Below are 16093 nucleotides of genomic sequence, written 5' to 3' on the forward strand. Positions count from 1 at the left end.
CGGTGACGATCCACGGAGAAGCAAGAACCTATCAAGCTCTGCCTTAAATATACCAAATGACAAGGCCTCCATAGTCACCACAGATTCACCATTTTCTGGCTAGATATTCCACCTCCTCTTCAAAATGGATGTCAATCTCTTCTGAGTCTGTGCCCTCTGGTGTCAGACTCCCCACCATAAGAAATATCCTCTCCACATCCACTCTGTCGAGACTTTTCAACATTCAATATTTCAATGAGAACGCCCCCCCCCCTCCATTTTTCTGAATTCCAGTGAGTACAGGCCCAAAGCCATCAATTGGTCCTCATATGGTAACACTTTCATTCCTGGATTCATTCTCATGAATCTCCTCTGAACTCCCTCCTATATCAGCACATCCTACCTAAGGGGCTGAAAATTTGCTCATAATACTCCAAGTGAGGCCTTACCAGTGTCTTATAAAGCCTCAATATTACATCCTTGCTTTTATATTCTAGGCCTCTCAAGATGAATGCCAGCATTGCATTTGCCTTCTTCACCACCGACTCAACCTGCAAATTTACCTTTACGGAATGCTACGTAAGGGCTCCCATGTCCCTTTGCACCTCAGATTTTTGATTTTTCTCTCCTTTTAGAAAATAGTCTATGCCAGAGATTCCAACTTTCTTTATGCCATGGACCCCTACCACTAACTGGGGTCTATGGCCCACAGGTTGGGAACCCCTGGGTCTACGCTTTTATTTCTTGTACCACAGTGTATGATAATACACTTCCCAACACTGTATTCCGTCTGCCACTTCTTTACCCACTCTCCTAATCTGTCCAAGTCTTCTGCAGCCTTCATGCTTCCTCAACACCACCAGCCCCTCCTCTCCTATCTTCATATCACCAACTTGGCCACAAAACTATCAATTCAGTCATGCAAATCATTGACATAACACAAAAAGCAGTGAAATACTCAGCACCAGCAGCCAACCAGAAAAGGCTTCTTTTACTTCCACTCTTTGCCTCCTGACAATCAGCTAATGCTCTATCCATGCTAGTATCTTTCCTATAATACCATGGCTCTTAACTTGTTAAGCAGTCTCATGTGCAGCACCAGTTAAAAGGCCTTCTGGAAATCCAAGTACACAGCATCCACCGATTCTCCTTTGTCTATCCTGTTTTATTTCAAAGAATTCCAACAGATGCATCAGGCAGGGTTTTCCCTTGTTGACTACGGGCTATTTTATCATGTGCTTCCAGGTACCCTGAAACCACATTCTTAACAGTCAACTCCAATTCTCTGAAAATGCAAGTAGAAAAAAAAACTCAAATAATGCAGTTATAAGCTTTATTCATATTTATTCCACACTGTATTCCCTCAGACAAAAGCCTGAGCCAAATTACAATGCAATGTTCATTGCCCCATTTGTGCATCGGATAATGCTTGAAATTTCAAAGTTACATTTATTTGTAGCATTGAATACAGTCCACAAATATATCAGTACAGCTAATTTTTTTTGCTTTTGTTCATACTGTTGCTATAATGAAAAATGAGTTGTACATTAATGTTGATTAATGTAATATTCTGCATGTTTCAGCACAGTGGATTCATCTTTAAAATACAGTTAACTCTGAAACCATCAAGCACTGTGGAGCTGATGAAATCAACTCTATAGCTTTATGAAACACTAACTGGGTAATTGTTAAAACAGTAAAACCTTAATACAGCAAAGGGTTTCAGTGAAGAAAAAGCAAGACCTCATCACTAAAATGGTACTGTAAATATGATCAAGGGTTAGAAATTTGCAACAACCTCACAGCATAGATTCTACAGTGTGCAAACTGGGGGTAAGGTGGAGAATGGGAATACTCAAAACTCCTACTGCACCATGATTTGTTACACATAAGACACTAACCCTGACAAGTGCAATGTACAGCTTCTCAAATCTTTAATACAAACCAGTGTTCTCTGTTCCAAATCGGATAAATAAACGGAATTCAAATTTCTTACGTTAGTATTTGTGATATAATAGATCATGACTGCAGCTCAACAATTTCAGTTACTACCCAATGTAAAATAATCTGCAGTTCCAAGGTTATTTTTCTTTCCCCAACCTTCCCTGTGACAACCGCGTAACAGTCCCGCAGACAACATGCCATGAAACCGTGCAGGATACTACTCAGTTTTCTTCTTCAGTCCAGGAACTTTAGCTTGAATCCTAAAATGAAAAAAACCGTGGAAAAAGGAATATTGTAAAAGACTGAAGGTACTTAGAATGCTGACCTGTTAAGCTAAAACTATGGTGTCTTAACTTGATTATGTAATAACAGCTACAAAACAAGTAACTTTTAAGCCAAAAAATCTATTGTGCACAATGAGATTAGAGAAAGGCTAATCTAAATGCACATTATTCATTGTTTTAATTACTAAATCCACAAATAGAAAGGCATTGCTCTGAAATACATTTTCTTAGTTTCCCTGTCAAATATAGGTGCCGTATACCAAATCTCCTGAATTTAATTATTCAATGCATCTTGCAAACAAAACCTGCAGTTTTCATACAGTTCCCACTTTAATTAAGCCTGAACAATGACAGCCTAATCAAATTCTGTACAGTAAATCAAAACGTTTATAAACTTTTGGAAGATCATTTGCACTATATTAGATTAATCCAAACATTAGGATAAATTTAAATAATAGATACCAAAGACAGCCAAAATCTTCAAAAGGAAACAGGAGGAAATATGATAGTTTGCCAAATGTGCCCAACAAATTAGAATCTTATAGCTGAAGTGTGCAGGTATAGACTGTGTAATCTTAAATAACAAAGATTTTCTGTATTCAACTAATAAGTGTTATTGATTGTATGTTAATGAAATATTTATACCACAATGTAAAAAGTAATTTTACTGCTTCCTTTGCAAGCTCTTGGTGAGCGAACTGTGCCAAATTCATATTGTTAACATTTGATATACCTTATTCTTTAAAGATTACATTGATGTTACACACATTTTTCATGATGATCAACCGCAAAAATAAAGCTTCCAATGAGATAGATGCTCAAAAAATCCATTGCAGAGAATTTTGCAGAGTTGCCAGTCAATTATTAAGATACCAACAATTTCAAACTAACCTACTTCATGTTTACATATCTTGTGTTCCAAGGTGCAGATGCTCCAGGAGTAAAACTGTACTACTGTGGAAGGTTTACACAACTGATGATATCCATAATTTCTTCAAGCCCAAGAAAAACTCATGACATTAGTGCTATATTCACATTTGGCAAGCCAACCTGGAGACATGAGGAATCATGCTCCATGTAAACACTTAAAGGAAAAAAGTGATAGGAAAGGTTGCTCAGCCACAGAAACACCGAAAAAGGAGCAAAACTGTTACAAGTAATTACCATTTCCAAATTTCCACATACTTACTTAGCAGTGACATCTTTAATCTGTTTGCTTGCTATTCCTATGTAATGATCAATTTGTGCCTGAAAGAAATAAATTTAAATTAATATAATTGAAATATCTCCTTCAGAGCTCAACTATGATTTCTGTTAATCAATCTCCTTGTAGAGATACTTTACGACAGCAGGAAGCTTTTTTTGAAGGTGGTGAGATGCAGATAGGGGCAAGAACTACCAGGAATAGTCATTAGTTCTTATTCCAATGTAACCAAGAGCTATGGAAATTTGACAACAGACAGGCAACAAGTCAAATCACACTGAATTATATGGTTACTTGAAAAGCAAACTAAGGCTACGTCCACACTACGCTGGATAATTTTGAAAACGAAGCTTCTCTTCATTTTGATCCTCCGTCCACACTAAAACGGCGTTTTCATCCCCCGAAAACGGAGATTTTCAGAAACTGTCTCCAGAGTGAATAAATCTGAAAACGCCTAATATCCATCGCAGTTGTGGACGGGGTAACTGGAGATTTTTAAAACCGTTGTCAGCACGTTCCGGAACAGATGGCGGTAGCGCGGCATTTCTTTTTTTTTCTTATTATTTTTATTATTATTACTTTATTGTCGCCAAACAATTGATACTAGAGCGTACAATCATCACAGCGGTATTTGATTCTGCGCTTCGCAGAACCTAACAATTTCAGAATAGACGGCAACGAGACTGAAGCCAGAAGAGTTAGAAATGTACTCAACCAAATACTTTGCCCCACAGCTGACTGAATAAGTAAGTATACTCACTTTGCCCTGTTTTCTGTCCTTGCTTGTATGAAGGTGGTTTACCTATTTATGCAAGTACTTCTCTGACAATAAATGTGTAACAGCCTAATGTAACATTGTATGGACATTCAAGATAACACTGATGCAGACATGTTTTATACATTTAACAAGGTGATTTATTAATAGTCATAGTCATACTTTATTGATCCCGGGGGAAATTGGTTTTCATTACAGTTGCACCATAAATAATAAATACTTTATTAATCATAAATAGTTAAATAGTAATATGTAAATTATGCCAGGAAATAAGTCCAGGACCAGCCTATTGGCTCAGGGTGTCTGACCCTCCAAGGGAGGAGTTGTAAAGTTTGATGGCCACAGGCAGGAATGACTTCCTATGACGCTCTGTGTTGCATCTCGGTGGAATGAGTCTCTGGATGTAACTTAATGTACTCCTGTGCCCACCCAGTACATTATGTAGTGGATGGGAGACATTGTCCAAGATGGCATGCAACTTGGACATCCTCTTTTCAGACACCACTGTGAGAGAGTCCAGTTCCATCCCCACAACATCACTGGCCTTACGAATGAGTTTGTTGATTCTGTTGGTATCTGCTACCCTCAGCCTGCTGCCCCAGCACACAACAGCAAACATGGGTGGTAGGGGATTTCAATTTTCCATATATTGATTGGGACTCCCATACTGTTAGGGGTCCAGATGGTTTAGAGTTTGTAAAATGTGTTCAGGAAAGTTTTCTAAATCAATATATAGAGGGACCAACTAGAGGGGATGCAATATTGGATCTCCTGTTAGGAAACGAGTTAGGACAAGTGACAGAAGTCTGTGTAGGGGAGCACTTTGGTTCCAGTGATCATAACACTATTAGTTTCAACTTGATCATGGACAGGGATAGATCTGGTCGTAGGGTTGAGGTTCTGAACTGGAAGGAGGACAAATTTGAAGAAATGAGAAAGGATCTAAAAAGGGTGGATTGGGACAGGTTGTTCTCTGGCAAAGATGTGATTGGTAGGTGGGAAGCCTTCAAAGGAGAAATTTTGAGGGTGCAGAGTTTGTATGTTCCTGTCAGGATTAAAGGCAAGTGAATAGGAATAAGGAACAAGGAACCTCAGTTCTCAAGGGATACTGCAACTCTGATAAAGAAGAGGGAGTTGTATGACATGTATAGGAAACAGGGAGTAAATAAGGTGCTTGAGTATAAGAAGTGCAAGAAAATACTTAAGAAAGAAATCAGGAGGGTTAAAAGAAGACATGAGGTTGCCTTGGCAGTCAAAGAGAAAGAGCTTTTACAGGTATATTAAGAGCAAAAGGATTGTAAGGGATAAAATTGGTCCTCTTGAAGATCAGAGTGGTCGGCTATGTGCGGAACCAAAGGAAATGGGGGAGATCTTAAACAGGTTTTTTGCGTCTGTATTTACTAAGGAAACTGGCATGAAGTCTATGGAATTAAGGGAAACAAGTAGTGAGATCATGGAAACTGTACAGATTGAAAAGGAGGAGGTGCTTGCTGTCTTGAGGAAAATTAAAGTGGATAAATCCCCGGGACCTGACAGGGTGTTCCCTCGAACCTTGAAGGAGACTAGTGTTGAAATTGCAGGGGCCCTGGCAGAAATATTTAAAATGTAGCTGTCGACAGGTGAGGTGCCGGAGGATTGGAGAGTGGCTCATGTTGTTCCGTTGTTTAAAAAAGGATCGAAAAGTAATCCGGGAAATTATAGGCCGGTAAATTTAATGTTGGTAGTAGGCAAGTTATTGGAGGGAGTACTAAGAGGGAGGGAGTACTAAGAGACAGAATCTACAAGCATTTGGATAGACAGGGACTTATTAGGGAGAGTCAACATGGCTTTGTGCGTGGTAGGTCATGTTTGACCAATCTATTGGAGTTTTTCGAGGAGGTTACCAGGAAAGTGGATGAAGGGAAGGCAGTGGATATTGTCTACATGGACTTCAGTAAGGCCTCTGACAAGGTCCCGCATGGGAGGTTAGTTAGGAAAATCCAGTCGCTAGGTATACATGGAGAGGTGGTAAATTGGATTAGACATTGGCTCAATGGTAGAAGCCAAAGAGTGGTAGTAGAGAATTGCTTCTCCGAGTGGAGGCCTGTGACTAGTGGTGTTCCACAGGGATCAGTGCTGGGTCCATTGTTATTTGTCATCTATATCAATGATCTGGATGATAATGTGGTAAATTGGATCAGCAAATTTGCTGATGATACAAAGATTGGAGGTGTAGTAGACGGTGAGGAAGGTTTTCAGAGCCTGCAGATGGACTTGGACCAGCTGGAAAAATGGACTGAAAAATGGAAGATGGAGTTTAATACAGACAAGTGTGAGGTATTGCATGTTGGAAGGACAAACCAAGGTAGAACATACAGGGTTAATGGTAAGGCACTGAGGAGTGCAGTAGAACAGAGGGATCTGGGAATACAGATACAAAATTCCCTAAAAGTGGCATCACAGGTAGATAGGGTCGTAAAGAGAGCTTTTGGTACATTGGCCTTTATTAACCAAAGTATTGAGTATAAGAGCTGGAATGTATAAGGTTGTATAAGGTTGTATAAGGCATTGGTGAGGCCAAATTTGGAGTATTGTGTTCAGTTTTGGTCACCAAATTACAGGAAGGATATAAATAAGGTTGAAAGAGTGCAGAGGAGGTTTACAAGGATGTTGCCGGGACTTGAGAAACTCAGTTACAGAGAAAGGTTGAATAGGTTAGGACTTTATTCCTTGGAGCGTAGAAGAATGAGAGGAGATTTGATAGAGGTATATAAAATTATGATGGGTATAGATAGAGTGAATGCAAGCAGGCTTTTTCCACTGAGGCAAGGGGAGGAAAAAAAACCAGAGGTCATGGGTTAAGGGTGAGGGGGGAAAAGTTTAAAGGGAACATTGGGGGGGCTTCTTCACACAGAGAGTGGTGGGAGTATGGAATAAGCTGCCAGACGAGGTGGTAAATGCAGGTTCTTTTTTAACATTTAAGAATAAATTGGACAGATACATGGATGGGAGGTGTATGGAGGGATATGGTCCGTGTGCAGGTCAGTGGGACTAAGCAGAAAATGGTTCGGCACAGCCAAGAAGGGTCAAAAGGCCTGTTTCTGTGCTGTAGCTTTTCTATGGTTTCACTGGCCACCACAGACTCGTAGAACATCCTCAGCATCATCCGGCAGATGTTAAAGGACCTCAGTCTCCTCAGGAAATAGAGACGGCTCTGACCCTTCTTGTAGACAGCCTTAGTGTTCTTTGACCAGTCCAGTTTATTGTCAATTCATATCCCCAGGTATTGGTAATCCTCCACCATGTCCACACTGACCCCCTGGATGGGAACAGGGGTCACCAGTACCTTAGCTCTCCTCAGGTCTACCACCAGCTCCTTAGTCTTTTTCACATTAAGCTGCAACAGAGTTAGTCAGTTTTTCAATGTTCGTCGTCAGCCGGGTCATATTGTCCGTGAACTCCGTCGGTTGCCTCCATATCCTCCAGCATTTGTTTTTTTTCCAGTTTTAAGTCCTCCTGCGCAAGAGCCAAGAGCAATTCCTTTTAAGTTTTTCTACTCTGTAACTGGACAAACGTGCACCAAGTATACCGTTTCCTCTTCACTTGTTTTCTGTGCGTCCTGCGCATGCCCAGTAGGAGGAGATTCGCCCAAATATCCATTCTAATGTGGACAGAGATAGTTTGAAAAACGCTTAGTGTGGACGCCTGTCCTTTTTACTCGAAACTGGCGTCTTCAAATTATCCGGCGTAGTGTGGACGTAGCCTAAGAAACTGAGTTATTTCTGAGAATTCAAGGACAGGGTCAGGACAGCAAAGTTGTACCTGACTGGCAGTACATGACAAATATGGAAAATGTTCAAGAACCACTGAAGCTTCCACAGCAATTTAAAATATAAAAACTATTAAATTCAACACCAAATATTAATTTTCACAAAAGAATGCCATATTTTTTATTTTGCTGCAATTCCTGTATAATGATGGTATGCCTTTAAAAGATGTAAATTCTAAGTAGAAGCTCTAAACCTTTGAGAAAAAACACCAATCCAGCAGTAGCAACACACAATTGACTTTCAGCCAATTATCTTATTAATTAACATACAGGCAGGTCAACTTTTAAACTCTTCAAATGCAGTGTAATTACTGCAAAATTAAACTTAGATCTGATTATTAGCTGTAAAATATTCAACATCAACATTTTCTTAATACTCCACAAAACTATTTTCCCCATTACCTGAGATCATGTCCTAAACTAATCCTGCGATCAATTTATTATCTAGATTTTAATTATCTTAGCATTTAATACCGACTATTGCAAGATTCCAAGAGGCATCCTAAATAGCTTCCGAAGAAACGTCATCCAAGAAATGAATACCTCCAAGCATTAGATTAAATCAGCAATAATGTTCATATTTTGCAGATATTTTTTCCTAAATGGAACTTTATTCTTGTGACATTCTATTATACTGAAAATTTTGCTTACATGTAGTTTAGCTTTCAGGTTAATAAAGTAAAACAACTGATATAATGTCTAAGCTATGCTTATAAATCAATGTTAGGAACAAAAAACAATCTAACTGCTACTAATATAACCAGTTAACACTCAAAATACAATTGTGACAATGTCAGCATGACAGTATCATATCCATTCTGTAAATTAATAACCCTTCTGCAGATGTAAAGCAAATTTAGACATTTACCTGGTGCCTTTCATAAACAACTGGAATGCTGAAAACTGCTACCAGAGCTAGAGAGAACAAATATTCATTCTTTTAGTATCTAAAACTTTACAAAGTGCAATTATACAGATACACACATAGCAGACATAACAGTCACTGTTTTAACCCTCAGCAACTCTGTACCAATTTTGTATCTTTAGAATATGAAAATGCCATTCTTATAGTTCACAAACAAACCTCAGAATTAAGCCTTGAACAAACCCAAAAGTAGCTAGCATAAGTGTACATAATTTCAAGTAACAAACACAAAGATTCTAAATCTATACTGGACTAGAAAAGTTGAATGCCATGAGATGGTTTTGGATGTTAAAAGGCCCAATTGACTGCCAGGGCATACAAGGAAATAAACGGACAACAAATTCAAACATGTAAAAAAAGAAATCTCAAAAAAAGGATCAAGCATTGCTGAAGTTGCGTTTGAGGAATGGTTTAAAATAAATCAGCCTTCACTCATTTATATATTATTAAAATACAAGATTCATGTGAGGCCTTGTTACATTAGTTGTTTTATGGATTATTTCCTCCAATTGGGGAAATCTGTAATTAGGTTTTCTCTTCCCTATTGAAATAACTGAAACTGAAGCAGCCAGGTACATGTGGTTTACTGGGACTTCAGTAAGGCTTTCAATAAGGTTGCCCATCATAAAGCTAGTCCAGAAAGCCAAGGTACAAACTGATCTAAAATGAGCTTGATTACCAAGAGTAGAGGTAGATGGGTGCTTGTATGAGTGGAAATTTGTCACAAGTGGTATACCACAAGAATTGGTGCTGAGACCTTCGTGGTTCATAATATACAGATGACTTGAAGGACAATATGGTCTGATTAGTATATTTGCAGATGCACAAAACTTAATGCAGTTGTAGACAGCAAAGGTTGCCTATGGATACAGTGGACATGGAATAGCTGGCAAATTGGGCTATGTAAGTACGAGATAACGTACAGATCAGCTAACATTGAACTATGGGGTGGATCTGAGGGGCCAAGTGGTCCTACCTGCTAATTCCTTACACGTTGAGACACTTGTAATTTTGGAAATTTAAAAAAAGGTAATCCATTAAATCAAATCGAAACCATCATATAAAAGCTGGTTTTGGCCATGCCATAATTTTAACACCGCATTAAATTCTGGTTGTCTTCTTATTCTAGAGTGCTGGGGGGTGGGGGAAAACAGAAGGAAAGATTAAAGCTCGAGCTCCTAAAAAAAAAAAGGACTTTTACTAAAGCTAAAAAATCTGGTCTTCAAGTGTATGAGGATTTTGCAAGTGCAATCCATACCTCATTTCAAATTTGTTTAATACAAATTAATATATACTTAAGATTCTAAGTATAGCAAATTTTAAGCCAATACTTTTCAAAGTATGACTGAAAATGGAAAGATAACAACAGCTAATATCAATAACCACGTTCCTAGGCAGAGATAACTTTCACATGTATTGTCTTAAGTTAGAGCAACAAAGTGAATATAAAATTAAGGAACACTTTATTTTCCAAATGAAATCCACTCCTAGAAAGCACCACTAAAGTTTTGAGTTTCAAGATAGATAAATGGCCAGGTGACCAGATTATGTTTTTTTATGTTCCTAATTAACATAGAAACATAGAAAATAGGTGCAGGAGTAGGCCATTCGGCCCTTCGAGCCTGCACCGCCATTTATTATGATCATGGCTGATCATCCAACTCAGAACCCCGCCCCAGCCTTCCCTCCATACCCCCTGACCCCTGTAGCCACAAGGGCCATATCTAACTCCCTCTTAAACATAGCCAATGAACTGGCCTCAACAGTTTGCTGTGGCAGAGAATTCCACAGATTCACCACTCTCTGTGTGAAGAAGTTTTTCCTAATCTCGGTCCTAAAAGGCTTCCCCTCTATCCTCAAACTGTGACCCCTCGTTCTGGACCTCCCCAACTTCGGGAACAATCTTCCCGCATCTAGCCTGTCCAATCCCTTTAGGATCTTATACGTTTCAATCAGATCCCCCCTCAATCTTCTAAATTCCAACGAGTACAAGCCCAGTTCATCCAGTCTTTCTTCATATGAAAGACCTGCCATCCCAGGAATCAATCTGGTGAACCTTCTTTGTACTCCCTCTATGGCAAAGATGTCTTTCCTCAGATTAGGGGACCAAAACTGCACACAATACTCCAGGTGTGGTCTCACCAAGGCCTTGTACAACTGCAGTAGTACCTCCCTGCTCCTGTACTCGAATCCTCTCGCTATAAATGCCAGCATACCATTCGCCTTTTTCACCGCCTGCTGTACCTGCATGCCCACTTTCAATGACTGGTGTATAATGACACCCAGGTCTCGTTGCACCTCCCCTTTTCCTAATCGGCCACCATTCAGATAATAATCTGTTTTCCTATTTTTGCCCCAAAGTGGATAACTTCACATTTATTCACATTAAATTGCATCTGCCATGAGTTTGCCCACTCACCCAACCTATCCAAGTCACCCTGCATCCTCTTAGCATCCTCCTCACTGCTAACACTGCCACCCAGCTTTGTGTCATCCGCAAACTTGGAGATGCTGCATTTAATTCTCTCATCCAAGTCATTAATATATATTGTAAACAACTGGGGTCCCAGCACTGAGCCTTGCGGTACCCCACTAGTTACTGCCTGCCATTCTGAAAAGGTCCCGTTTATTCCCACTCTTTGCTTCCTGTCTGCTAACCAATTCTCCACCCACACCAATACCTTACCCCCAATACCGTGTGCTTTAAGTTTGCACACTAATCTCCTGTGTGGGACCTTGTCAAAAGCCTTTTGAAAATCCAAATATACCACATCCACTGGTTCTCCCCTATCCACTCTACTAGTTACATCCTCAAAAAATTCTATGAGATTCGTCAGACATGATTTTCCTTTCACAAATCCATGCTGACTTTGTCCGATCATTTCACCGCTTTCCAAATGTGCTGTTATCACATCCTTGATAACTGACTCCAGCAGTTTCCCCACCACCGACGTTAGGCTAACCGGCCTATAATTCCCCGGTTTCTCTCTCCCTCCTTTTTTAAAAAGTGGGGTTACATTAGCCACCCTCCAATCCTCAGGAACTAGTCCAGAATCTAACGAGTTTTGAAAAATTATCACTAATGCATCCACTATTTCTTGGGCTACTTCCTTAAGCACTCTGGGATGCAGACCATCTGGCCCTGGGGATTTATCTGCCTTCAATCCCTTCAATTTACCGAACACCACTTCCCTACTAACATGTATTTCGCTCAGTTCCTCCATCTCACTGGACCCTCTGTCCCTTACTATTTCTGGAAGATTATTTATGTCCTCCTTAGTGAAGACAGAACCAAAGTAATTATTCAATTGGTCTGCCATGTCCTTGCTCCCCATAATCAATTCACCTGTTTCTGTCTGCAGGGGACCTACATTTCTCTTTACCAGTCTTTTCCTTTTTACATATCTATAAAAGCTTTTACAGTCCGTTTTTATGTTCTCTGCCAGTTTTCTCTCATAATCTTTTTTCCCCTTCCTAATTACGCCCTTTGTCCTCCTCTGCTGAACTCTGAATTTCTCCCAGTCCTCAGGTGAGCCACTTTCTCTGGCTAATTTGATGCTTCTTCTTTGGAATTGATACTATCCCTAATTTCTCTTGTCAGCCACGGGTGCACTACCTTCCTTGATTTATTCTTTTGCCAAACTGGAATGAACAATTGTTGTAGTTCATCCATGCAACCTTTAAATGCTTGCCATTGCATATCCACCGTCAATCCTTTAAGTGTCATTTGCCAGTCTATCTTAGCTAATTCACGTCTCATACCTTCAAAGTTACCCCTCTTTAAGTTCAGAACCTTTGTTTCTGAATTAACTATGTCACTCTCCATATTAATGAAGAATTCCACCATATTATGGTCACTCTTACCCAAGGGGCCTCTCACGACAAGATCGCTAATTAACCCTTCCTCATTGCTCAAAACCCAGTCCAGAATAGCCTGCTCTCCAGTTGGTTCCTCGACATGTTGGTTCAAAAAAACCATCCCGCATACATTCCAAGAAATCCTCTTCCTCAGCACCTTTACCAATTTGGTTCACCCAGTCTACATGTAGATTGAAGTCACCCATTATAACTGCTGTTCCTTTATTGCACACATTTCTAATTTCCTGTTTAATACCATCTCCGACCTCACTACTGCTGTTAGGTGGCCTGTACACAACTCCCACCAGCGTCTTCTGCCCCTTAGTGTTACGCAGCTCTACCCATATCGATTCCACATCTTCCCGGCTTATGTCCTTCCTTTCTATTGCGTTAATCTCTTTTTTAACCAGCAACGCCACCCCACCTCCCCTTCCTTCATGTCTATCCCTCCTGAATATTGAATATCCCTGAACGTTGAGCTCCCATCCCTGGTCACCCTGGAGCCATGTCTCTGTGATCCCAACTATATCATAATCATTAATAACAATCTGCACTTTCAATTCATCCACCTTATTACGAATGCTCCTTGCATTGACACATAAAGCCTTCAGGCGCTCTTTTACAACTCTCTTAGCCCTTGTACAATTATGTTGAAAAGTGGCCCTTTTTAATGCTTGCCCTGGATTTGTCGGCCTGCCACTTTTACTTTTCTCCTTTGTACTTTTTGCTTCTACACTCACTTTACACCCCTCTGTCTCTCTGCACTGGTTCCCATCCCTCTGTTGTGAACTAACCTCTTCACGCCTAGACTCTTTAATTTGATTCCCACCCCCCAACCATTCTAGTTTAAAGTCACCTCAGTAGCCCCCGCTAATCTCCCTGCCAGGATATTGGTCCCCCTAGGATTCAAGTGTAACCCGTCCTTTTTGTACAGGTCACGCCTGTGCCAAAAGAGGTCCCAATGATCCAAAAACTTGAATCCCTGCCCCCTGCTCCAATCCCTCAGCCACGCATTTATCCTCCACCTCATCGCATTCCTACTCTCACTGTCGCGTGGCACAGGCAGTAATCCCGAGATTACTACCTTTGCGGTCCTTTTTCTCAACTCCCTTCCTAGCTCCCTATATTCTCCTTTCAGGACCTCATCCCTTTTCCTACCTATATCATTGGTACCTATATGTACCACGACCTCTGGCTCCTCACCCTCCCACTTCAGGATATCTTGGTCACGATCAGAAATATCCAGAAATAACTGTTCATATTAAGTCTAAATTCAAATATTTAAGTTAATAAAATGTCTCCAGTGAGTGCAATGGAGGAACAGAAATACATTCAAAGTAGTAAAGGCTTACCTATTATCAGCAGAGTCAACCCATTAAACAAGGCACCAACGTACGTGAGCAGCCACATTAGCACTGTAAACTAAATTAAAATATATTATAGTCATGAAGTTTACACAGCAATAATATCAGACAAAACAGATCCATTCATTCATCAAATAAAGATGTCCTTGTTTACTGACATTTTTGATCTTTTGCTTTGGCAGTCTGAGGTACGTACCTGCTTCAAGTAGACTTCAATCATACCGGTGCCCAAGAAGAATGTGCTATCCTGTATCAATAATTATAGCTCAGTAGCACTTGCATTCATTATGATGAAGTGCTTTGAGAGGTTGGTCACGAAACATGTTAACTCCTGCCTGAGCAATGACTTGGATCTGCTCCAATTTGTCTACCATCACAACCAGTACCATTTCATTGGCTCCTCACTCAGCTCAAACATCTGGACAATTAAGATACATACATCAGGATGCTCTATTAATGACTACAGCTCAGCATTCAACACCATCACTAAGCTCTAATAGCTAGGCCCAATACCATCCTATGCAACTGGATCCTCACTTGCAGATCCAAGTCAATACAGCATTTCCTCCACAATGACCATCAGTACAGATGCATTACAAGGTTGTGTACTAATGACCTGCTATACTCACTTTATAACGATGATTGTGTGACTCTCTAAGTACAAGTCCAATGCCGCATTTAAATTTATGGATGATGGCACTGTTACTGGCCGAAACAAAGATGGTGAAAAATTGACATATAGGAGGGAAACTGAATGATGTCAAAGCTTCTCATTTAATGCAAGACCATAGAGCTGACCATTGACTACAGGAGGAAGAATCAGAGGTCCATGAGCCAGCCCTCATTAGAGGATTGAAGGTGGAGAGGGTCAGCAAATTTAAATTCTTCGAGTTATATCAAAGGATCTGTCCTCGGACAATAGCATAAACAAGTTCAGATGAATTTTATAATGAGAGGAGTGCCTCAATCTTTGTGGTAGAAATGAGTTCAGATGAATTTTACCAAAACTATGGTACAGGTTTCCCCCGCCATCCGAAGGTAGAGCGTTCCTATGAAACTGTTCGCAAGCCAAAATGTCGTAAAGCAAAGAAGCAATTACCATTTATATGGGAAAACTTCGTGAGCGTTCGCAGACCCAAAAATAACCTACCAAATCATGCCAAACGCCACATAAAACCTAAAATAACAGTAACATATAGTAAAAGCAGGAATGATATGACAAATACACAGCCTATATAAAGTAGAAATACTTTTCCACAATCATTACTGCACTATTCTCCTCAGCGAAAATCGCACGCCAGCGCCATCGACAAAAAATCTCACGCAAGCGCTTTGGCAAAAACATGCACAAGCGCTCTCCAGTAACCTTTTAAGCTATGAAGCTGCCAAATCATACCAAATAACATGTAAAAATACACAGCCGATATAAAGTAGAAATAATGTATGTACAGTGTAGTATCAATTACTGGAATTGGGAAGACAGCGCCAAGCACACTGATGGTGGTGTGTTAGACTGAGTCATCGCAGGTTGGCTGGTGCAGTGGCCTCCCACCCTCCAGGCCGCTGAGCGATACATTACCGTGAAGAACGCAGGGGTCCAGCGGTAGCTGGGAGGTACACAGCACATCTTTAAGAAAAAAGCTGAAACAAACATGCTAATTAATTAAATGCCGCCCATAATTGTCGGCCCAGATCAGTGCCGATTTCCGATTGCATCGTCTCTGATCTGGGCCAACAATTACGTGTTGGGCGGCACCTAATTAATTAGCATGTTTATTTCGGCTTTTTTCTTAAAGATGTGTTGTGTGCCTCCCAGCTACTGCTGCATTCTCCGCGAATCAGTACAGTACCTGTCCGTGGCCTGGGTGTTGGGGTGGTGGGACACTGGGGTGTCATCTCGTTACCTGTTTCCATTAGAGCAGGCAGCTCATCTTCTCCTATCTCTGCCTGCC

The 16093-nt window shown here is 40.4% G+C and overlaps 1 protein-coding gene across 4 annotated transcripts in view; it reads right to left on the reverse strand.

Annotated features, from left to right (window-relative positions):
* Positions 1 to 1304: 1304 nt before the first annotated feature.
* LOC134350551 (reticulon-4-like) overlaps positions 1305 to 16093 on the reverse strand; it is an 80638-nt gene continuing 65849 nt past the window's right edge. For all 4 annotated transcript variants that reach the window (XM_063055885.1, XM_063055886.1, XM_063055884.1 and 1 more), the window contains 4 exons: positions 14130 to 14199; positions 8863 to 8909; positions 3397 to 3455; positions 1305 to 2183 (listed from right to left, as the gene is read on the reverse strand). In XM_063055885.1, the coding sequence (XP_062911955.1) occupies positions 2141 to 2183; positions 3397 to 3455; positions 8863 to 8909; positions 14130 to 14199 (219 nt within the window). In that variant the 3' untranslated portion in view covers positions 1305 to 2140. The remainder of the gene's footprint in view (positions 2184 to 3396; positions 3456 to 8862; positions 8910 to 14129; positions 14200 to 16093) is intronic.

This window comes from Mobula hypostoma, chromosome 8 (assembly GCF_963921235.1).
Source record: "Mobula hypostoma chromosome 8, sMobHyp1.1, whole genome shotgun sequence".
Classification (NCBI taxonomy): Eukaryota; Metazoa; Chordata; class Chondrichthyes; order Myliobatiformes; family Myliobatidae; genus Mobula; species Mobula hypostoma.